Source organism: Taudactylus pleione, unplaced genomic scaffold (genome assembly GCF_031769625.1).
Source record: "Taudactylus pleione unplaced genomic scaffold, aTauple2 ptg000184l, whole genome shotgun sequence".
Lineage (NCBI taxonomy): Eukaryota > Metazoa > Chordata > Amphibia > Anura > Myobatrachidae > Taudactylus > Taudactylus pleione.
Genome location: NW_028284586.1, coordinates 4,909,134 through 4,934,723, shown reverse-complemented (window position 1 = coordinate 4,934,723; position 25,590 = coordinate 4,909,134). Strand labels below are relative to the sequence as shown.

The window sequence follows — 25,590 nt, the reverse complement described above, 5'->3', positions numbered from 1 at the left end:
ATGTGGGGTGGTCTGATGGTATAGGAGCATTTTGGTGTTGTATGTGAAAGATTAAAATATTACATAAAATACCGTTCCACACAACAGCACCCACAAGTCACAAAATGCTACACATCTATGTTGATGCGTCAAAACCAAAATGTTGCTTTTCAAATTGAAATAAATCCTACAGAGAACACTATTTAGCAACAATGATCTTTTACCTGATGAAATGTTGTTGGTGTTTCACGTTGGTGTATAAAGATCTGCAATAAAGTGCTGGTGTAAAATAGAGTTGGTACTTTCCAATGAATCCAATAAGTGGTCCTATCAGCGGAATGGGTAGGTACTTAGGTAGGTGCTTGACGCATTTTGCTGGGGTAAGACCAGTGGAAAAGCAGTACCGATATAATTCTATGGAGTTGTGATGTGCCCATATGTAGCAAAACTTTCCGGAAGCTTCTGCACAATAGGCAATGTCATCTATACTGTAGACGGTGTTGCCTATAGAAGGATATGGGCTTCTTTTCATAAGAAACCCCTAGAGAGGGATCCTAAGGGTCCCTCTCTGACCCAACAATTGCGCATGTGCAGGCCGATGACCAAACGTGCAATAGGACTTCCGGGTTACAAACCCGGAAATCCTCTCTACAGACAGCTCCAATCGGAAGAGCTCTACCAGGAAGTAGGTATTCATGGATATCGATGTTATTAAACGATGTACTGCATAGCACTGTATATGTGATAAATCATACACCCGGCCCTGTATCTTTCAGTGTATTTACAGTACATTTAATTTTCTTTAATTATGTTGTTTCCATCTCACATTATTCTTTTCTATTAATCCTTATTGTACTAGAACAATGTTCCCCCAAGTGCCAGGTGCTAGTTTAAAAGTGACTACATTCGCCCAGAGAGACAGCTATGAAGATCTATACCCACTGCTAAAGCTGGGATATACAAATAGCCTTTGCCCACGATACATGGCCCTCATCCTGGGGGGAATGTGCTAGTAAGCACAGTGTAAGCATTCTGATTGCTGCCATTTTGATCCAAGGAACCAATAACATGTTAAACTATCTTCCATCATGAAAGTATAGTGCTGTCATCATGAAGAGTCAGGGCACAGTGTTGACATAATAAATATATACAGTATGGTGACAGTGCTAACATACTCCAGTGTGAGGGCATAGTGCAGGCATAATTAGTGTGTCGGTCACAATACTGGTATTGTACAAATGATGTGTTAATATCTATATTGAATGACAACACAAAGATATGTAGAATTATTACCATAGAGCAGAAATGTAACTTGATACAGAAAAATGTGGATGGAATTGTAAAAGACAAGACTTGGCATAATGGGTCTCATTCAGACCTGGTCGCAACCGGGTCGATGTTAAGGCCCTGCGCATGCGCAGCGGCCGCACTGCGCATGTGCAAGCCCCGGAGCGAGAGAGAATTTCTCTCGCTCCGGGGGTCACTACAAAAGGGGCGGCTGTCGATGTTGATCGACAGCTCGCCCCGTTTTGTAGGCGGGGCGACTACACAAACGGAGGTGTTCCTGACGGAACGCCTGCCGTTTCGTGGGCGGCCACATTGACATCAGCAGTGATGTCAGTGGGGAGCTTCCTGCTCGATCAGAGCTCCCTTGGACTTGCGGTTGCCGAGACCCAACTTTAGGGTCTCGTCGCAAGCCCCGATGGTCTTGACCATCGTGACCATCAACCTGGTCGGTCGCTAAAGCTCTGGGTGGTAACCCACAGCTTAGCTAGCGACCAGGAGGCCACACTTGATAAGTGAAGAGGCCGCCCTCAATCAGAGAGAGCGCTCGCTTCTAGTGACCGCCTCTGAATAAGGGCCAATGTGTACATAAATGTAACATTAAGAATATAGGCCATGGTAACAACTATTCTACTTACTCATTAATAGAAATATAATTGGGCAAAACAGGGAAAGAAAAGCATTAGTTGACAATAAACAGAGTAGTAGTGCAGGACAGTGAATACAAAAGGTAAAAAAAAATAGAATGTATAACAACCACATCTCGACACATCTTCAATATTGTGAGTGCTCCTAAGACACTGTTCTGTGATGTCAAGTGTCCCTTGTTTTCTAGAACGGCTCTGTGATTATATAACCTAAGTCAGTGACCTATTAACATTCCTTTATATAGCACCAGCATTCTCCATAGTGCTTCACATTTTGTGACAAAGAGCAAGAGGGGAAGGAGGAGCCTGTACAACTTACCCAGGCCTCTGTATCGGGATGCATTCAGGAAGCCGATGGTCGAAATGCCGACCGCCGGCTTCCCGACTGTCTATTCCCGGCAGGGGTCTAATGATAGACGTCAAAAACCCGAATTAAGGTAAGCCAGGCGTCGGGCGCGGACAGCCTCGGGGGGGGGGGAGGGTTAGGGGCTCCCAGGGGGGACTTAGGGTTAGGCACCCCCCAGGGAAGGTTAAGCTAGGGTAAGGGGGGGTTAGGCAACCCGGGGGGAGGTTAGGGTTAGGCACCTCCCCGAGAGGGTTAGGTTTAGATTTAGACTTCGGGGAAGGAGGGGTGGGGGGGTTAGGTTTAGGCACTTACAGGGGGAATTGGGGTTAGGCACTTGGGGGGGGTTAGGGTTAGGTACCCCTAAGGGAGGTCTAGGGTTGGGGGGGGTAGGGTTAGTAATAGTAAAAATACTCACCTGTCGGGATCTTCTGCTGCCGGTCTTACGTCGTCGGGATTTGAACATTTTGTCCGGCGGTATTTCATTCCAATCCCTCTGTACAGGCCTGAGAGTATTCCCCCCCCCCCCCCCCGTGATTCCACAACCAAGGAGTCTAAATATAGTATTGTTTGAACTCTATTGTGTAGTAGTAATCTGGTGCCATTGCACAGAGCGGGGTATGTTAATTTTGGAGGCACAAATCTTGGGCAGTGAGGTTGAGCTGTGAGATGTTTTTAGACATGGAAAGATATAGATTGGTACGGTTCTGTTAATAGCTTTGTTAGTAGAAGTATTTTGGACAAAGTACAAGCAATCAGTGAGGGGAACTGAGGAAGGAGAACAGCAGTAGAAGAATGTTTTGCATGGAATATTAATCTTGTGGCTGCAGAAAATAGATTGTAGAGGTAAAAGCCTGGTTATGGGGCAGAGCGGTAAGGAGGGAACTGCAATGTTACTGTATCTATGTTAGAGACAATGAGTACATAGAGTCCTGTATGACATATGAGCATATTTTTTTTATGTAAAAGACTGAATAAAGACTGCAAATAGGGCGCAAAGGGCAATTCGAGGATGTCACCTAGGCAGTGAGCCTGAGGGTTTTTTGTGGTGCCAACAAATATGACGTAGGCAGCTTCTGTTGACTGGTGGCATTATTATAAAAAGTTTTTGAAAGATTAAATTTAAGATGGCGAGAGGAAATGGCAAAGACACATTTAGTAACATGAGTAAAGTGGGCCAACGTAGATAGTGAGAGAGAATACATAGATTTGGGTATGATCTGCATAGAGCTGATAATGAAATTTGGAGCTTATTATTGTTCCGAGAGAAGTGGTATAGATAGATGATAACAAAGGGCCAAGCATCGAGCCTGGAAGTGGAAAGGAGGTGACTGAGATGATGAGGAGACTGGCTCTTGGCTCAGCTTGGTTATGTGACTTTGGGGTCTTTTTACTAAGCAGTGTTAGGAGACAGAGTGAAAAGTGATAAAAAAGTGATAAAGGTGCCAGCCAATCAGCTCCCAACTGTAATTAGTCAAACACAGCCTGTGAGATGACAGTTGGGAGCTGATTGGCTGGCACCTTATCACTTTCTTATCACTTTTCACTCTGTCTCCTAACACTGCTTAGTAAAAAGACCCCCGAGTCTTTAACGTGCATCTAAAGGTCCAGCGGGACACTGACTTGTAAACAGGACCTTTTGCTGGGGATGGGAGGGATGCTCTGCAACCACCATACACCAGAAAACACCTGGTAACTGCAACTTCTCCCTCCCCTGAATGCCATTTAAATATCTTGCCCCATAAAACGAAACCCACTTTTTTCATATGGGTGTATAATGAGATGCACACAACACATTCTGTTGTCAGCACCCTGCTCCTTTCTCCTGTGATCACTCTTCAGTGCCCCATAAACTCCTGTTCTGCATTTAAATAAAGGGAACACTGCATAACATATTTCTGAGTGAGTCACATAGCGCGTATGAAGGTAATTACATTTGGTGTAGGCATATCATCAGGGCTGGTGCCACCATTAGGCAGCTGCCTATGAGCACTGGCCACTGGAGAGCGTCGCTGAATCAGTCAAACTAAAAAAATTAAAGTTTTCTCAATGAGACATCTTTCCTGTACATTGCGCTAGCGGCGGCTAGACTCGCGACCGCTGCTGTCAGTCACCTCAGCCAACACATGCCCTCACTGTGCAAGGTCTCAGCGCCATGTCTGCCTGGGCAGCACTGGCAGGTTTACAAGTGTGGCAATCCACCCCTTACCAGCTCTCTCCTTCCCTGCCTTAACTCCTCCTCTTCCTTTACGGGCTGCTGGCTGAGACGAGTCTTAAACAGAGGATTATTAAAAAACTAAAATAAACGTCTAGCTTGTCTAAATGACAGCCAATGGTAAGTCAGCTCAGCAAGCTTTAGGCAGTCTGTGTAGTTAGTGTAAAAATATTTTTTATACAGTCACACAGCAAGACAACTATATACAGTATATAATACCAGCGGAGGGGTCTGCTGGTGTATGCTGCCGCAGTCTGCAGAACATGAAAAAAATAAAAATTATGCAACTTTTAAAATTAATCAATACTACTCTGTAGATTGCAGCTTTACTGAGGTTGAGGTTGAGGGGTGTGTGTGTGTGTGGGGGGGGGGGTAAGCCTATATGTTCTCTCAGGTGTGCTAATTCTACATCTATAGGATAATTCCAATTGTAAAGCGCAACAGAATATGCTGCGCTATATAAGAAACTGTTATTAAGTAATAAATAATTCAATTTGAGAAGGAACTCTCAATCTTATTAGCATTCCTATAGGAATTACTAATGTCAACAAGGTACATATCAAAATATAATATTAATCTATGGAAAAGCTCTGGGGTTCCTCTATACACATTATTCTTCTAACATACCCAAATTTATTCAGTTTTAGGCGAAAGGGATGGCTTTTTTCCAGTCCTTACAGCAAACTATTGATTTAATCTATTCATGGCTCAGCTGTTTTTCAGTCTTGCACTCAAGCAATTCCCCATAGAGAAAGGGAGGATGGTTTTCAATAAGTAGCTAAACCGCTTACAACTTTATCAACAGCCAGAGTGAAACTAGATAATTCTGCAAAAAAGTACAAAATTAGGTTTTAAACAAAGTAAACTCTTACCTGGATGTGTGCATGTAATTCAGAATACTAGATACTGCCAAGTAACAGACGCTGAGAACTCCTGAGACTCCAAATGCCAGAATCGCTAATCCACATAGAACACAAAGCAAAAGCACTCCTCCCACTGCTACAACAACACCTAAAGCAAAAGAGAACACAATAATACAAAGCAAGTCACGGTGACACAAATAAATGTAGGCACTTAACTGCTGTGTTTCATCTCACTAAAACAGAGAAATGCATTTAATAAAATGAACAATAATCAAAATTATTAAGTCATGAGTAACAGGATAAGCTCAAATATCAAAGTAAAATAATGCTATTCACATTTTAGGTAATTGCAGATTAGAATAAATAATAATAATGAATAATAATAATAATAATAATAATAATAATAAATACTTAAAAGTGCCCAAGGTATAAAAACAAATATTCTATTTGCCAGATCATATTATTACAGCAAACAAAGTTATTGTGCTGTCTAACTGCAAAAAGAAAAAAAATCTAAATAAATGAATTTTCAATCTCTCTACTTGAAGTACGGACAATAACAATTCATTACAATACATAGTTGAGTGCCTGAAAGCAATCATTCTGTTCCCCCGGCAAATGCAGTTACCATTTTTGTACTCCCAATATAATTCTAGGAACATTTTGTAGAGAAATTCAGTGAATTTCTCTAACCTTTGTCTGGGTAATACAAACTCAGGGCCTGTTTCAGATTAGGGAATAGAGGGCCTGATTCATAGACGGACATAATGCCGATATTACGCACAACAAACAATTGTTTGCTAATGCGTATATGCCGCACTGCACATGCACAGCAATGGTTTTGCAATTACTGTATGTTCATATAGCGGAACCTTTTTCAAAGTGAGTGACAGGCAGTCAGTGTTTGAGGGAGATAATGGGGGTGGGATAGTTAGAAGAACGGAAGCGCGTGTGACTGTTTAAATGCCGTTACATGGGCGTGCATAAATTAGCCATTGCGATCTCCTGTGCAGCATAGGAGCTCCCTGGCTGCTGTTGTATGTAGCCCACAAAAGCATAAATGGAGGCAGTGGTACACAGGACTACCATAGTAATTGTCAACCTCTCCAACATCTATTCGATAAAAATACTGCACATAGTTAAATCATCAGATAACACTAAGAGCCCCAGAGCGCACCACATCATACTTGCCGACAATCAGCTCCCTCCTTCCGGGAGGGAGCTGAATGCCTGTATGCAGCGGGGGCGTGACCGGAAAATTACACTGTATTGGTGACAGGGCCGCACGATCGCGTCATCGCGGCCCCGCCCCCTCTTCACAATGCCGAAATTAAAGGCATTGTGAAGCAGGGGGCCTGCCTTTCCGGGGGGCCGGGAATGGCACCCAATATTCGGGAGTCTCCCGCCCAAATCGGGGGGGTAGGCAAGCCTGCACCACGATATATTCCTTCATATAATTTTGTCTAAACAGAGACAGGGATACTTCTGTATGTGGAGCTGCTAAGGACACTAACAGATTAACCTACAGTGCTGTAACCCCCCACTTTTTTTTTTTTTAATAAGAACATTCATTCAATGTATCTGGGAATATTTTGCTGAGACTGTAGGGAACATAGTGCCATCTATATAATGGCTTACAGGGAATCGGTATGATATCCCGGCGGCTGATATACCGAAAAATCGGTATAAGTGGGGAAGGTTAAGAAGCAAGCAGATATTTTCATTTAGAGTAAACCCAGATTGTTAGTGAGTGGGATACTATTGGGTGAGAGGTGAGGAGTCTAGGGCGACGTGTCCTGGGGAGCTAGTAGAGTGATGAGACCGTAGATAACTCTAATCCATTTGCCTTAATTTCTGACAAAACCTTTTTTGCTCCAGGATTACACCATAATATGCACAGCCATATAATATATCTTGACATTCGGGATGCGGAGTCTGCCACTTTTAGTAATTTTAGACGTACATCAGGCACCTATCTGCTCATATAAAGTGTGTGGGAGAACATAAAAAGGCAGAGTTTGAAGGAGGTAGCGGAGCCGGGGGAGAACGTTAATCTTCAACAAATTCACCCGACATATCTGATTCAGACCCTCAAACTTTAAACAACATAAAAGGACATTTGCTTAAAAATACAGGTTGAGTCTCCCATATCCAAAATGCTTGGGACCAGGGGTATTTTGGATACCGGGAATATTCCGTATTTTGGACATACCATAATTAAATATCTTGGGAATGGGACCCAAATCTAAACAGAGAATGCATTTATGTTTCATATACTCCTTATACACACATTTTGTGGTGTGTTGGTGAAACCGGGCGCTCCTGTTGAGGGTAAGCGGGCCGTGAATGGTAATGGGCTTTCCCTAGTGAAAACAGAAGTCTGAATTGTGTGTCTAAAAGGAGGTATTACCATGTATTAGGCGCTCCTCAACATAAATGCTGTGACGAAGTCATCCTTATAGATGACATAGGTCAGTGTAGACATATAATGAAATTTATTCATGAATACAGGCTGATGCATGAAATATAAATGCATACAGTAAAAACATGTGCTGTAGATTCAAAAAGGATGAGAGGTTGTCAAATACTGTATGATGCAGAAAGACGGTATCTGCCATGGACATTAGACATATGCAATAGGTGAATGATATATATTTATGTAAATATACTCAATAAAAAAGGTTATGGATGAATAAAGACATGAAACATAAAACAAATGTCAGGTCTGGTGGGTTCTGATTACATCAGGAAATGTGACTCCTGTGGTAATTGTACACTCGGTAGGCAAAAAAGTACAGGATATCATACCGGATGGGGAGCCAGCGGGTGTAGAATTGCAGGCTACCCAGGTTGCCCTGCAAGGCTCCTTGACGCTTTACCCCAACGGAAGTCAGATCCTGTAGAAAAAGTCCAGAGTCCTTGAAAGGGATTACAGGTGTACCTATCCGACGCGTTTCGAGACACTGGGTCTCTTCTTCAAGGCTGTAGCTTACCTGTATTGCTGGGGGTCTTTTATAGCAGTCTCTGGATATGAGGTGCACTTGTTAAAGCTTCCTCCTTGCCCCACTTCCAGGTTTTGGCCGGAGGCGACATCATCAGTACTTCAGATCTTTTTGAGGAAACCTGGCATCTGTGATTACAGGTGTAGCCCACTACCTATCAAAAACTAAAAACTGATCCTTCACTGCGTATTAGGAACAACTTCTAAAAACTCATTACAAGACATTTGGACTAAGGTGCAATAACCGTAGAAGAATATGGTTTCATCAACATTATAGAACCAGTCACTCCAACCATCTACCTACTGCCCAAAATTCACAAAAGCATTACGTCTCCACCTGGAAGGCCCATCATCGCAGGGACTAGGAGCCTAACCTCTAACCTCTCTGCCTTCATAGACTCTCTGCTTTCGTTGTCAGAAATCCATCTTACCTCAAAGACACCACAGACACGATTAGGAAACTGCAAGGGGTATCCTGGGAAGAAGAAATTATCCTGGTCACTGCAGATGTAACATCTCTGTACACCATCATTGAACATGCCCAAGGAGAAGAAGCCATCTCTGAGTTTCTAAACGAAACAGATTATGACACACACAAGACAGCTTTCATAAGAGAGTCAATCCAATTAATTTTGCAAAACAACAACTTCTTTGATGGTGAATATTATCTACAGAAACTGGGTACAGCCATGGGAACCCATTTCTATAAAAGACCCCCCAGCAATACAGGTAAGCTACAGCCTTGAAGAAGAGACCCAGTGTCTCGAAACGCGCCGGTTACACCTGTAATCACTTCCAAGGACTATGGACTTTTTCTACAGGATCTGACTTCCGTTTGGGTAAAGCGGCAAGAGCCTTGCAAGGCAACCCGGGTACCCTGCAATCCTACACCCGCTGGCTCCCCATAACCCACCGGGTATGATATCCTGTACTTTATTGCCTACCAAGTATACAATTATAATCATTTATTTGTACATTGCACGATAGTGCTTATTTTAAACAAAGGAGTCACATTTCCTGCTGTAATCAGAACCCATTAGACCTGACATTTGTTTTATGTTTCATGTCTTTATTCAAGCATAACCTTTTTTATTGAGTATATTTACATAAATATATATCATTCACCTATTGCATATGTCTAATGTCCACGGCAGATACCGTCTTTCTGCATCATACAGTATTTGACAACCTCTCATCCTTTTTTGAATCTACAGCACATGTTTTTACTGTATGCATTTATATTTCATGCATCAGCCTGTATTCATGAATAAATTTCATTATATGTCAACATTGACCTATCATCTATACGGGCGACTCCGTCACAGCATTTATGTTGAGTAGCGCCTAAATACATGGTAATACCTCCTTATACACATAGCCTGCAGGTAATTCTAGACAATATTTTCAATAATTTTGTGGCTTAAACAAAGTTTGTACATATACATGAAATTTATTTATGTTCATATACACCTTATACACAAAGAGAGAGAATCTACAGAACAACAAATCTAGGACAGCTTTTGAAACAGGGAAAAAGGAGGCTATCAGACATAATATAGAAGAAGCGTATCAGCTAAGACAGAATATCGCGAATTATGAATTAAGGAATAGTCCTTCTGAAAGTACAAGTATGAAAAAAAGAACAAGATTATCTTCAAAAGAAGATTTTTTAGAATTTCTGGAGACGTTCGACGACCCGGGAATTATTCCTCAGTGGAAAAAATCACAAAGAAGTGTAATAGAAGAGGAAAGAGAGGAGGAAGAAATATGTCAAATAGGAAATCATGGAAAGCAGTCAAACAACAAATCAATAGAAGGCCCTGAAACAAGTGGAATTTTTAACTTAAGTTCATTTGAACTCAACAAAGACCAATTTAATCTTTTAGAAAAAGGACTTAAATTTGCGCCTCAGTCAAAACCTAATAAATTTGAGATGTACATTGATCTGCACAAATTCATGAGAAAACTCTGTTTAAAGAAGTATTTCCATAGGAATCCAATCATTAGAAACCACACAGAAGTGACAGAAGGAGAATGTGAAATACGACATACAATTCTGAAACCACAAAGTAATTTTTTTCCCAGTCATATAAAAGGACCAGTACTTGAAACTTTCCAACGACTGGTTGAAAAAGACATAGAGAAAATACCATTCAGACCAAAAATCAAGATGAATTTGAACAAAGGGGAAAAGAAAGCTTTGGAGACATTGAAGAAAAATAAAGAAATCATCATAAAAGGAGCGGACAAGGGTGGAGGAATTGTGATTATGGACAGATCAAAATATCTAACAGAAACGGAGAGACTTCTATCAGACGACACAACATATGAAAAATTAGAATATGATCCTACGGAAATTTTTAAAAGGGAACTAAATGAACATTTGGAAGAAGGACTGAGTTTGGGCATCTTAAGTAGAAAAGAATTTGAATACTTGTACAACGATACTCCAAGAATACCTGTATTCTATCAGTTGCCCAAATTACACAAAGATCCATTAAACCCTCCAGGCCGACCAATAGTGTCCGGGATACAATCCCTGACTTCAAACCTTTTGGGCTATGTGCACATATTCTTACAGCCATTAGTGACCCAACAAAGGAGTTACACTAAGGACACCACGACAGTACTACAAGATCTCAAAAATATTACCTGGAAAGACTCCTTTTATTTAGTAACTTGTGATGTCAAATCACTATATACCTGCATATGCCATGCTGATGGTTGTGCCCATACTTATTATTATTTGAACCACAAATCAGACCTCCTGAATTCACAAATAAATTTTATTATGAGTAGTATAGAGTTTTTACTCAACCACAACTATTTTTGGTATCAAGATCAGTTTTTTAAACAAATAACCGGCACAGCGATGGGTAGTCGATTCGCACCGAGTTACGCAAATCTTTTTGTCGCCAAGTGGGAGGACGATAAAATTTGGCAGAATAATCCATACCAAGAAAATTTGAAACATTGGAAGAGATTCATAGATGACATCACTTTCATTTGGGAAGGAGATGAAGACACCCTGACAAAATTCTTGGAATACCTTAATCAGAATGATCTGAATCTGGAATTCACGCACAATTTCAGCAAGGAGTCCATACAATTTCTAGACCTAGAAATATATATAGAAGAAAACACCATACACACACGAACCTTTTTCAAAAAAGTTGACTGTAGTAATTATCTACTTTCATCAAGTAATCACCATCCCAAGTGGATTGGAAATATTCCAGGTGGACAGTTCCAGAGGATCAAAAGGAACTGTACAAAAAATGAAGAATTCAAAGCACAAAGTGAAACTTTAAAACAAAGGTTTTTAGAAAGGGAATATGCAGAAAACCAGATAGACATCAGTCTGAAGAAAATCGAAAAATTGAAAAGAGAAGACCTATTACGATACAATAACAAGAAAAAGGAAAATCCGGACAATGTCTTATTTATTACACGGTATAATAGTTACACTAAAGCATTGGAACAGAGCATAAAAAAACATTGGCATCTCCTTCACCTAGATTCTGAAACAAAGAACTTAATCCCAAATAGGCCAAAAAAAGTTTATGGAAGAGCAGAAACACTTTAAAATATGCTAACAGCTAGCTGTATACCTCCATAAAAATCATCTTCCACATTATCTCAGAAAGGATTTCATTTCTGTCTGAATTGTAAAACATGCAAAGACACTGGAACTAACAGCACTAAAATGATTACAAAATTTCATTCTAATTCCCGGAACACAGAATTTGAGATCAAACAGTACCTTTGCTGCAACACAGAAGGTGTAGTTTACTTACTGGAATGTCCCTGTGGTCTCCAGTATATTGGTCGAACCATCAGAAAACTCAAAATAAGAATAGGAGAACATATTAATAATATCAGAAAAGGATACACAGCACATAGTGTGTCGAATCATTTTTTACTACACCATCAGAAGAACCCAAGAGGGCTCAAATTTCTAGCAATCAGAAAAATAGAGAAGGATTGGAGGGGAGGAAATTATACAGAAAAAATCTCCAAGCAAGAAACAGAATGGATTTATAATATGGGCACCCTCCATCCTACAGGTCTAAATATAGATTTCGATTTGGGAGCTTTTCTGAAAATCTGAACTAGGTCCAGAAGTACCAGTATTAAGGTGCATCACCACATTATATTTTATATCACATGTATCATATGCCATTAGGCCTTTTATTCACTTTTAATATAATTTATTCATTCTCTGAATAATTTTCCCTTTCTTATTTAGCCACATTTTTATATATTTGTACATGTTTATACTTTATACATTTTATAATATTTTTTAAGACCAGGCATTAATTTGTACATACTGTTGCGTTTAATTGAATAAACAAGGAATGGAAGAAACGATTTATAGCTTTTAATTCATTTTACTATTCAAAATATCTGTGGATATATTTAATATTTTTATTCGTATTTTATACTTTGATTTATCAATAAAGATTATTACTTTTAATAACCATATATATTTTAAATATCCGTATAAACGGATTTAAGCCTCTAATTGTGGAAGTGAGCAAGGAACCAATCAGAACATTTCCTTGGGGATATAATCAGGCAAACACTACACCTCAGACACCTTGAAAAAGTCACTTGTGTGATGAAACGCGTTGGTGTAAACGGGACCCCGTATTGACATCATTACACAGAGGAAGCGGGAGCGCATGAGGAAGAGGATTCCAGATTTCGGCGCGACACAAGAAGACAGGGGGAAAGCACATCTCGGTCAAGTACAAGCAGGAGGCTTACAGTGTGCAGCGGACCGCACCCGTCCTGCCAGCTACTTGTCCATTGCTGATCCTGTCGCTGTCAGGGAAAGTTAGGGTGAGTTCACCGGTGCTCCGGATGCCTTACTTTCTGCAATACGGGACTCCCAACTGACAAATATTCACCACAAGAGCTTTAAACATCTTACCATTTATGTTTTATATTTAGCGCACAGGTTGTCAGACATTGTTGGTCTTTCTGTACATATACACTAAATATTTCTTGTCATTTCATTTTTATATAGTATTTTATATTATTTATGCAATTTTCATTCCACGGTTATAGTTTACCATTGCAGGGACACAGTGGGTACATTGTATCTTAAGTGTAACAGTTTAAGAATACTTACAGCACATGCAACAGATACATTTAATTTGTCTCAAATACAAGCGCGTCTATATTGAGGTCTTACCTTATACACAAAGCCTGAAGGTAATTTTATACCATAGTTTTAATACTTTTGTGCCTAAAACAAAGTTTGTGTACATGGAACCATCAAAAATCAAAGGTTTTACTATCTCAGTCATGCTAAAAATATTCCGTATTTCCTAATATTCTGTATTTCGGAATATTTGGATATGGGAGGCTCAACCTGCGTCAATATCTAGACAGACCCTTTACTTAGCATTACATTGCCTTTAATATAGCACATTAAAATAGTCAATGAAGTAGGGTTTTCAGTAATTAATACGATGCCCGTTGGTATTTTAGCTTGAGGAAACAAGACATAGGCTCTGCGAAACATGTTGCTGCGTACTGGTATTATCTACTAGTCTGGGGCTGGGAAATAAGTCGCCCCCACCTGTTGTAGAGCTGCACATCTCAGCATGCCGTGCCAAAATTTTGCTATTTAACCATGCTAAAACTGTTGCAAGGCATGCTGGGTTTTGTAGTTCAACAACAGCTGGAGGGCTGCTTATTGCCCACCCCTGTATCCTTTCTCCATATTGTGCTAATTTGTTTTAGAAATATTCATTTATTTATATATATATATATATATATATATATACACATACATACATACATACATACCACCACACACTTTTTTTCTTTTTTAGTATTATTTTTATTACAACAAATAATTTTTTTTAGAACCTAAAATCTTTTGGTGTTCAATTATCGAATATTCATTAATCCAAATCAGATCACTCTAAATGCTGGTAGATCTCGGGTTAATAGATGAATGTATGTACAAGGCGCATGTACTGCCAATTAAGGGTGAGTACATTATATATAATATAGAGTATAATAAATTGTCAGAAATTGATCTGCACCATGATAGCATCAGTTTTGTGTTGCCTACTATATTGCTATGGCGCAAGCAAATTACAGGACTGCAGACAGAGAGTAACCACCATAAGACAACGGTGTGATTTCTGTCCAAAGCTAGTTTACCACCAATCATGGGTGAGTTGATATACATACATATACAGGTAATCCGAATATCACTACATTACACATCAGACTTGCCAACATTCTGGCAGCCCCCTCCAGGAGGGGACAGCCAGGTCAGTCAAGCAGGGGGGCGTGACGCTGCACGGGGGGAAGGGGAGTGGCCAAACATAGTACCAGCTAATGGGGGCGGAGTGGGGGCATGGCCACATAATCGCGTCAATTTGGCCCCGTCTCGCTACACAATGCTGAGATTTTCTGCATTGTGAAGTAGGGGGCGGGGTCATAATGACGCAATTCAGCGAGAATCGTGTCATCGCCCCCCCATCTCCCGCTACTGCAAGGGTTTTTGTGGATAATCTGGGGGGGGGGGCGGCGGCCAAATCGGGAGATTAGGTAAGTATGCTACTATCGCACTTTTGTTTCCCCACATATTCCAGGATACCCATTTGGTGATATTCATAATCATTCAGTTTAAAGAGACAGACCCTGAACATATCACATTGTGCCCCAACACATATTGTAAGATGCAAATTTGTACAGCTGGCCCATTTCTTTCAACACTCGTGGGTGTTATGTAGCCACACAAGGGCTTCTAGGTGTGCCAGCAGCTTTGGCAGGTAAAAATGACGCCACTTAACATAAAAGTCCAATTTAAAAACAGCAGATGGGGCTATATCATTGATACTTGTTCTATACAAATCTGTGAGGAAAGCAAATTAAAACGCTCCCTGGATTCTTTGGTTTCCCTAGATTTGCTCATTTTACAGCTATTGGCATTGTAATCCTCACCATAGGCCAGATATTTACTAACATTACAATTGCAGAGGTGTCACATCTATGCCAGCAGAATATTCTCTGCATCATTTACCTGGAAAGCAATATCCCTGTGCACTGAGGGCTCGATTCAGACCCGATCGATAGTTGCGTTCGTTAGCTAGATGTGTATGCAAATTCAGCAAGGCAGTCGATTGCATGGCAAGGCATTAGCACGCCCACTATGTCTTGGCGTGCGATCGCTCTGTGTATGCAGACGCCCACCAGCCTGTCTTAAGACGCCCATCTCCAGGAAGTGTATGCAACCATCGGTAACATCAAGTACCATCGGATGCATGCGCAGCACTTTTGGTTGACCATACCCTACGGCAAGCACTGTGAGCGATTCAGCGTAAAATTCAGCCAAGTGACATGTACTACGACGCTGCCTCTTAATTATGCATGCCTCTGAAACGGCGTTAAGACACTTGGGCACGCCTGTGTTCGCACCTCCATTCCTCAGTTTCTAGCTGCCAGCCCGTCACTACCCACAAACGGCTTCTCCTGTCAGTTATTCAGCCGGGCTGACTATGCGCAGCGAGCACTTCCCGATCGCTCGCACTGGTTCGAGCACCTGCACTGCGTACACATGCGCAGAATGCAAACATCAGCTGGCTACGTGCCAACGCATCCTAGCGAGCGGGTCTGAATCACGCCGTCAGATCAAAGTACCCTAGAAAAGCACATGTGTTTAACTTTATTCCATTAAATCTAGGGTTCACAGTGATGAAACAAAGTTAATCTCAATCCCGTTTCACACAATCCCAGTCCTAAAAGACAATTAAAGTAGATACCTATTAATGTCTATCTGTGCCTCGAGAGAAATGGCTAAAAATATAAACATTTATGCTAAGAACCATTCAAAAGCACATCATTCCTTTCAGTGGTCTGGCATGGTCATATGGAAAATTATTTCCATGTACTAGGATTTAATTATGTGTCCCTACAATGCAGACAATCTAAATCTCTCTGAAGATGTTTGATCCAAGCACGTTATGCTTTGCCAAGAAATATTTAGCTGGCATAACATGTAAGGCTGAAACTGTTCCAGTGGTCCAGTCTCCACCAAGCTCCTCCATGTCCTCTTTTAGACCCCTCTTCTCCTTCCCCCTTGTAATCACCATCACATAAGACTTCTCAAGTGGATTGGAGAGGTTTATGTCAAGAGGAATTTGTTCAACCAAAAAAAAAAAATCAGCTCTATGCATAAAATTGTTTGTTGACAAATGCAATGTTGACCTTGTTTCATTCAGCTGTGAATGGACAACAGGGCGGCAGTTTCATACATAAACAAAATGGTGGAAAGGAACTTTTTCACTCTCTGTTAACAGACTGTGATTGGTTTTTTCAATAAAACAATTTCCTAATCACAACACACTTACTCAAGGAACTGGAATAATTAGCAAACTAATTTTCTCACCTGCAGATTTACTGTACAATAGACAGACAAGACGGCATTAAAAAGCAGAATATTCCAGAATACGTACTGATATGTGCTCTTGCATCTTTGCTGCGTACGCGGCAAATCACAGCATGTATGGCGCAAGGCGTGCGTTCATAAGCAGATACGCGCACTGTGTGCGCTCCCGCAACTTCATAGGATTGCATGGTGTGATTGCAGTGTGCGCCATAGCGTACGCTGCTGTGGGTAATCACATGGCGCGATGCATGCGCACGTTTCTAGCGTGATCAGCAAGGATGTAAGAGGACACATCTTTATAGTACATACACAGCCTATACGAGCGTGCAGTTTGATGGGCGCGATGGTCTTGACCATCGCAACCATCGAAACTGCGAGCCGGAGCCTGCGGTTGAGGTTTTCAACCGCAAGGCCCGGAGTGATTTTGGCTCTATCAGAGCCAATATCACTCCCACTGACATCACTAGTGATGTCAGTGGGCCGGCTTCTGACGGTAGGAGTTACCTTAGGAACGCCCCCGTCAGGGAGGCACGCCCCCGACACGCCCACCAAAGGGGGCGTGCTGTCAATCAACATCGACAGCACGCCCCCTTTGATCAGACACAACGAGCGAAGGAAAGTCCTTCGCTCGTTGCGTCTGGCGCATGCGCACGACGGAGCTCCCTCCGTCGTGCGCATGCTCAGTGCAGAACATCGACCCACTTGCGAGCGGACAGCTGCTCGCGAGTGGGTCTGAATCAGGCCCTAAGTACTTTTTGTCAAAGATAAAGCATAAAGATTCATGGCGCAGATGACTTACATCTGACCTTTTGCCTGTTTACACAGTCTGCATACTTTTTCCTCAATGATGCTAATTTTTTCTTGTCTTACGTTGCTTAAGCGGCCCATACACAGTGCGATAAAAAGACAATGTGTTCAAAAGGTGTACGATTTTTCATACGATCATACGAGCCGATGCTTCATTTCACGATTAAGAATCATAAAGGAGCGATCGGTTGTGCACATAACCGTTACGATGAATCTGCTGGAATGTCAATAGGGGAGGGCTTATCTAGGGGGTATAAAAAGCAGCCACCATTTTAGGCATGTATACTCTGCTCTGACTAGTGAATCTTGGTTGTATACCTGCTGAACGCTGTGCAGGGCCAGTGTGTTTGTTAAAGGCTTGCCTTGTACAAAGTGTTGTATTTCTTCTGATTTCTATCACCTTCTGATGGATTCCTATCGCCATAAGTTTCTGCTAGCCTATGGCTACTTGAAGCTGAAAGGCGAGGAAGCTGAGAAGACGAGGAGGAGGAGGATGAGGTCGTACTGCACTAAGGAGTGGCTGACGAGGAGGGAGAGTCGCTCCCATATGCCCCTGCTGATGGAAATTAGGGAGAACAACCCAGGCGATTATCACAACTACCTGCATATGGATGATGACACCTTCCAGGAATTGCTGTGTCTGGTGACTCCCTATATTCAGAGGCAGGACACCAGCATGTGGATGGCCATTCCGGCTGAGGACAGGTTGGTGGCAACCCTGCAATATCTGGCTACAGTACGGTCTTTCGAAGACATGAAGTTTCGGACCCTCATTTCCGCCCAGGCGTTGGGGCACATCATAACCGAAACCTGTGATGCCATTTGTAAAAGTCCTGAAGTAAAAGTATTTTAAGGTGAGTAAAAACACAACACTTTTTTTCTTGGTGTAAAAAAAAAAATTGATTTTATTTTTTTTTGGAACCAGTTTGCAAAATATAAACAATGTTTAATCAAACCAACATGGTTTGTTTATTACACAACATATTAGCCAGTACATATTAGCCAGTTTTTTGTCGCCTCATAACGCTGGAGCATAACTTTTTCCTTTACAGGAACACACATAAATATCAGACAGTTTTTTGTTGGCCATTACCGGCTGCATGGTATGTGGTGCGTCAGATGATGAATTGAACAGGCCAAGAAGCACATGGCGCAAGCGCAGATTGAGTCCCTGGCAAACCACAATCTGCCCTTGTGCCATGCGTTTTAGTGGCCCTGCCCAATCCGCATCATCCACACCCCATACCATGCAGCAGGTATTGGGAGAGAAACAAAACTGGCTGATACAGCAGAAAAAGCGCATAAAACTTTTTCCCGCATCACCCAATTTGCCGCACCCCCCTCAGCCAACATGGCACTATATAAAATCTCCGAAGAGGTGGATGTGGAGGGGTAGATCCGGGGTGTAGGAATGGATGGGGATGGCCCCATTCGTTCTGTGGCCAGGTAGGTTGGTGGTGGGCGACCATGGTAGTATGGCGCTGCGGAAGGAAGTGGAGGCGACTGGAGTAGAGGACCTGCAGGTGGGAGTGGAGGCAACAGGGTGACAGGCTCTAGGTGAAGTGTGGAGGTGCCTGTCAGCTTCTTTAATTTACCCTGCATAATGACCTGGTAAATTATTATTTCAGCATGAAGCTTTTGCTCCTCCTCCATCACCCGGATGGTACTTGTAACGTGTGACCCCAGACTGTCGAACTGGTCTGGGTGTGTGCAGAGTGCCTGTCTGACTTGCTGCATAATAAGATCCAGGTTTGGCAGACTCCTGCGTGCCTGTCTTCTAGCTCGGCGGGGAGGCTGTGGTGCCTCTGCAACACTCTCAGGAGTTGTAACCGGTGCATTTTGTGGACTAGAGGGGTCCAAGTCAGCCGGTAAGGACTGTAGGGTTAGAGAGAGATTAATGTGAATATACAGTAAAGTCTAATTTATATTTTCTCTTTATTTTACTTTCCTACAACGGTGGAGGACTGGCAGACCATAGGTGATGAATTTGATCGCCGGTGGAATTTCCCAAATTGAGGAGGAGCCATTGATGGGAAACACATACGCATTATCCCGCCTGCCCGCAGCAGCACATTTTATTTTAACTACAAGGGCTTTCACAGTATCGTGCTGATGGCGGTGGTCAATGCCAACTATGAATTTATTTATGTGGTCGTGGGAAAAAATGGCCGTGCTTCAGATGGTGGATCCTTCAAAGATACGGAATTTTATAACAGACTATCCACCAACTGTCTGAATTTGCCATCTTCAGCGTTTATGAAGCACGGCCTGAACTATGTGTTCGTGGCTGACGAGGCATTTGCTCTACATGAACATTTATTGAAGCTGTATGGACAAAGGGGACTGACCAGAGAAACGCATTTTCAATTATCGCCTATCTAGGGCCCGGCGAATAGTTGAAAATGCATTTGGGATTATGTGCAGCTGGTTCCAGATATTCCATACGGTTATAAACCTTTGTGTGGAAAAAATTGATTCTGTCGTCATGGCCTGTTGTGTTCTGCATAATTTTTTGAGGAAAAAAAAGTACCTTACAACTGCGGTCTATGGGGATGGCCATCGATGAGCAGGAGCAAACACACGAGGGTTTAGAAATGCCCTCTGTCGCCATACCCACAGTGAGGGAGACAGTAGTGAGTGCACAGGCAAAATAGGTCAGGGAGCAATACCTGGCCTACTTTAATGGAGTGGGCGCTGTACCATGGCTGGAGGACAGTATTAGATAATGAAGTTGTATGTACTCCGTAGTAGATGCTGGCTCATTCTCTGGGTTCTCCACTGGTACAGCCTCTTCTTCCCGGCCTGTATCTACAAATATACTTTGTGAAGATCTCTGGGGCTCTACCTCGTGGAGAAATTCAAGAAGGGAGTAGTACCGGAGAGTACTGTTGTAGACGTCATCCGTTCCTGCTCCTGATGCCCGCGACTCGGTCTCCTTCCTCCGCTCTTTAACATACACCATGCTGAGGTTTTTGGATGAGTCTTCTCACCCACTCCGGACAAGCCTCATCATGGAAGAGGAGGGAAAAGGTGACTATGTCATCTATCGCTGCGGCCCTGCGATGTTTATTCTTATAGTCCTTGGACTCCACCTTCCACAAGCACTCGTGAGCGCGATAACACTCGAAGAATCCACATATAAACTGGTGTTCTCGAGAGCTATTAATTTCTGTGGAAATAAAAATTAGAAACATCTGTAAATATATATGTTTAAATGTTTGAAAATGTTATTGTTGATCATTGTTCGTGTTATGTTTATGGTTGAGTTTTTAGTTAATAGTTGAGTTAAGTTGATTTTAATAAAATTTAGAAATGTTTATCTGTGTACGTAAATCAGCACAAAAATTATGATCATGGTATAAACAATGCAGGGCCATGTGAGGGGGGGCTACACGGTGGCATAGTGCTATATAAAACAACGGCAGGGCCAGGGGGCATATGGTGGCATAGTAGTATATAAACAATGCAGGGCCATGTGGGGACACACACGTTGGTGGCAGAGTGGTATATAAACAATGGCAGGGCCAGGGGGCATATGCATTGGTGGCAGAGTGGTATATAAACAATGCAGGGCCATGTGGGGACACACACGTTGGTGGCAGAGTGGTATATAAACAATGGCAGAGCCAGGGGACATATGCTTTGGTGGCATAGTGGTATATAACCAATGCAGGGCCATGTGGGGGGATACACGTTGGTGGCAGAGTGGTATATAAACAATGGCAGGGCCAGGAGGCATATGCATTGGTGGCATAGTGGTATATAACCAATGCAGGGCGATGTAGGGGGACATACGTTGGTGGCAAATATATATATATATTGGCAGGGCCAGGGGGCATATGCTTTGGTGGTCATAGTGGTATATAACCAATGCTGGGCCAGAGGTAAATGTACTGAGTGTCACGATGTATACTCACTTCAATCTCAACACTACACACGATGCGATGCGATGCTGCTGCTCGGAACGCCGTCTCTCATGACGGGGAGTGGCTAGGGATTTTTATACACCTCGTAATCAGACATCGGATCGTATTACCTGCCAAAAGTGATACGATGTGTGTCACATCGTGGTAAGATAGGTGGCCCCGTACGGTTTTCCAATACGAGAGGCGATCCAATTTTGCGACAGCGGGGACACGCATCGCCATCGTATGTACACCAAAACAACATACGATGTGTACGATCGCTCGTTACTATCGATCGAAATCTTATGCAAATGCAAAAATCTTACAGTGTATGGCCGCCCTTATAGTGTGCTAGATAGTTAGGATTAGTATTCTTGTAACAAAGGAATTAGTATAAAGTCACAGATAAATCATAATGATGCATGGCGCAGATCACTTGTATTGGACATATCTTTTGCCTTCTTACACAGACTGCATACTGTACTCTTTATTACTTTACTTATAGTGTACTCAATATTTAGGATTAGTATTGATGCCCAGGAAGTGGTATCAAGTCGCAGATTAAGTATAACAACGCATGGTGTGAGTTATGGACCTGTCTTTCTCCCTTTTACCTTAGGCAGTGTACTTTTTCTTCAGTTGTTTTACTTTATCCTTCATTGTGCTATTTTTACTCAATTTTGTGTCTTATGGTGCGTACACACTGGGCGATATTACTGAGCGATTGCACAATTACGACATCGAAATCATGCAATAGCTCAGTAATCTTGCACAAATCGTGCACTATAATGACGGAAACGACCAGCGATGCGCGCTCCCGTTGGTCGTTTTCAACATTGTCCATCGCCTGAACATGCAGGACAATCTGTCGATAACGACAGATTGGCCATGTTCAGGGATGAGGGAGCCTAAACTGAACGACTGATCCTCACACAGAATTACAGCAGGTCTGACCGGTCTCAGAAATCGCAAGTCTCGTCGCACGCAGTGAGTACTCAAGTTGCGTATGCCGTCGCAGTAGCTAACTTATGCATGCCCAGAAAACGGCGTTCAAACGGACAGGCACGCCTGAGTTTCTCCAACCACTCCCTTGTCACCACCCCCAAACTCTGACGTCCCGTCACTCACTCTGTGATAGCTTTGTATCGACGTAGGTGATCGAATTGCGATCACAATGCTAACTTGCGCACCATCGGCCAATCTGCGTACGCTGTTGCGATCCGTGATGAATCAGGCCCCTAGTGCTCTAAGTAGTTTGGGGTAAATTTACTAAAGGGTGATTTCAATCAATTTTAATCTACAGTATTTCAAATCAATCTAATATCGATGTGTTTCTGGGGATAAATCACACATTTACTAACAGACAATTTTTGATTTGGTGTTTTAAGACTTCGTAAATGTGAGATTTAGACCCAGAAGCACAACATAGATTTAGATCGATTTGAAATAGATTAAAATCGATTGAAATTGACCTTTAGTAAATGTACCCGAGATTAGTGTATTTGGCTAAATCACAAAGGCCCTGATTCAGACCCACTCGCGAGCGGCTGTCCGCTCGCAAGTGGGTCGATGGTCTGCACTGAGCATGCGCACGACGGAGGGAGCTCCGTCGTGCACATGCGCCAGACACGTCGAGCGAAGGACTTTCCTTCGCTCGTTGTGTCCGATCAAAGGGGGCGTGCTGTCAATGTTGATTGACAGCACGCCCCCTTTGGTGGGCGTGCCGGGGGCGTGCCTACCTGACGGGGGCGTTCCCACGGGAACGCCTCCCGTCAGAAGCCGGCCCACTGACATCACTAGTGATGTCAGTGGGAGTGATTTTGGCTCTGATAGAGCCAAAATCACTCCGGAGTTTGCGGTTGAAAACCTCAACCGCAGGCTCCGGCTCGCAATTTCGATGGTCGCGATGGTCACGACCATCGCGGCCATCAAAATGCACGCTCGTATAGCCTGTGGGTGGTGACCCACAGCTATACGAGCGTCCAGGAGGACGCTCCATGAAAATGGAGCCCGGCCGTCATTCAGAGCGTGCGCTCTGCTCAGAGCGTACGGCTCTGAATGAGGGCCAAAGTCCGTTGCATGCTAGAGGGGCTATGTGGGCAATTTGAGGACAAGTGTATGTGGACACATCTGTACAGAGTTACAAACGTATTCACATACCTCTTAACTTTAGTGATGTTGGAATCAGTACTGCGTGGCTGGTGACCCCAGGGTGCGTGCTTAGCAATTCTGACAGCGGGACAGTCATATGTAATGTAAGTGATGATCAACTATTCAATCATACATTCTTTTAAATATTGTGAACACACAAATAACTAACAGGTCACTGAGATTATTTAAAAAAATATATATATAAATTTACATTCTATACATATAGACAGGGATGTAGTCAGCATCCCGGCGTGTGGGATGCTGACTGTCTAAATACCGGCACCAAAATCCCATCAGCGTCAAGATCCCAGCTCCAGTAATCCAACCGCCGGCATCCCGAAGGTATGTATCTGTAGTTAGGAGAGGGTTAGATTTAGGGGTTAGGCACTAAGGGGAAGGTTAGGCACTAAGGGGGGGAGGGTTAGGTTTAAGGTGTGGGAGGTTAGGTTTAGACACTAGGGGTAGAGGTTAGGTTTAGGCACCAGGGAAGGAGGGTTAGTGCTACTATTCTTACGTATGGGTGCCAGGATTCTGACTGTCAAGATGCCGCTGTTGGTATTCTGACCAGTAGCATCCCAACCGCCGGGAATCCATACCCAACCCATATAGACATATGTACTGCATAGAGTATAATAGAGCTCCAACTCACTATTTAATACACAAAAATACCTATGAATTTCTGCTGTAAGTTAACACTTTGGGCTAGACATGTGTGTTTGCACTTTGCAATTAACTTGTATTACAATATAAGCTTTGAAACTAATAACAGGTCACAAGGACAAGAATACTGATATCTGTAAAGATTACAGATGGGGTTTAAGAAGTTATTTTCTCAGAAACATATAATCTTACATACACTACACATAATAGAAAACAGTTTGACATAGATGATAGAATACTTACTAAGTTTCCTTTATTCAGAATTCTATCCTGCTTTACTGTAAATATGAGTGTAGATCTGTGTGAGGGTACTTATTCATCCTTTATCAGTTTATTCCTTTTTGTTGTCACCGAATAAATGGTTTTTCTCAACTTTATTCAATTTATCAACATCACAGAAATGAGATTTCTCCGGCAGTGGCGTCCCTACCTTTAAATGCACCCGGTGCGGGCAGCAGAGCAGTGTGCGTGTCGCAGCTGTGGGCCGGGAAAAGGGGGCGTGGCCTTGTGTTAAGGGGACATGGCCTAGCATGTGGGGGCAGGGTCATGCACCCGAATCCTGGTTTAAGTCTCTCCAGGGATCCAGGAGGTGCGGGCTGCCCCCGTTGACCACTCTACTGGTAGTGCCGGCTCCCTTACTGTGACAGGAGCAGAGAGCTTCACGTAATTCTACAGTGCAGCACCCGGCTCCTGTCACTGAGGGGGAGTCTGCACTTGTGTCACCCCTTGGCGGGTGACATCTGGGTGCGGCCCGCACCCCCCTTGTGACGCCACTGTTCTCCGGTAGATTTATCAAAGCTTGGAGAGGGATAACGTGGAGAGAGATAAAGTACCAACCAATCAACATCTAACTATCATTTTACAGGCTGTGTTTCAAAAATGACAGTTAGGAGATGATTGGTTGGTACATTATCTCTTTCCACTTTATCTTTCTCCAAGCTTGGATTAAATATGCCCCTAAGTTTGCACTGATTACCACCATACCCATAGAACCCCATGAGGACAGAGCTTACTGCAATTTAGCAGTACACGGTTCCCATCTCTTTGGGATTTGTCTCAGGGCTATGGAGTCAGAGTAAGGGACAGTTTTGGGTGGTGTTAGCAGAAATGTCCTGACTCCAGGTTTAAAATAAAAAGGTATATTATCTAAATATCAGTGATACATTTATGCATGTACAGGCATCTATGATTCATCATTCCACATTACCCAAGCACTCCTAAAGAACAGTTTCATGCATCTCTGAACACCAGCCTGAGCAATATCTTTCAGAAAATAAATGCTAAATGGCAAGAGGAGAAAGCCAATCTTGACAAAGACT

General features: G+C 42.7%; 1 protein-coding gene across 4 annotated transcripts in view; it reads right to left on the bottom strand.

The window, feature by feature from the left end:
• The window catches only part of LDAF1 (lipid droplet assembly factor 1), a 115,785-nt gene that overhangs the window by 15,982 nt on the left and 74,213 nt on the right, over positions 1 to 25,590 (bottom strand). For all 4 annotated transcript variants that reach the window (XM_088476163.1, XM_088476161.1, XM_088476164.1 and 1 more), the window contains exon 4: positions 5,341 to 5,479. In XM_088476163.1, the coding sequence (XP_088332289.1) occupies positions 5,341 to 5,479 (139 nt within the window). The remainder of the gene's footprint in view (positions 1 to 5,340; positions 5,480 to 25,590) is intronic.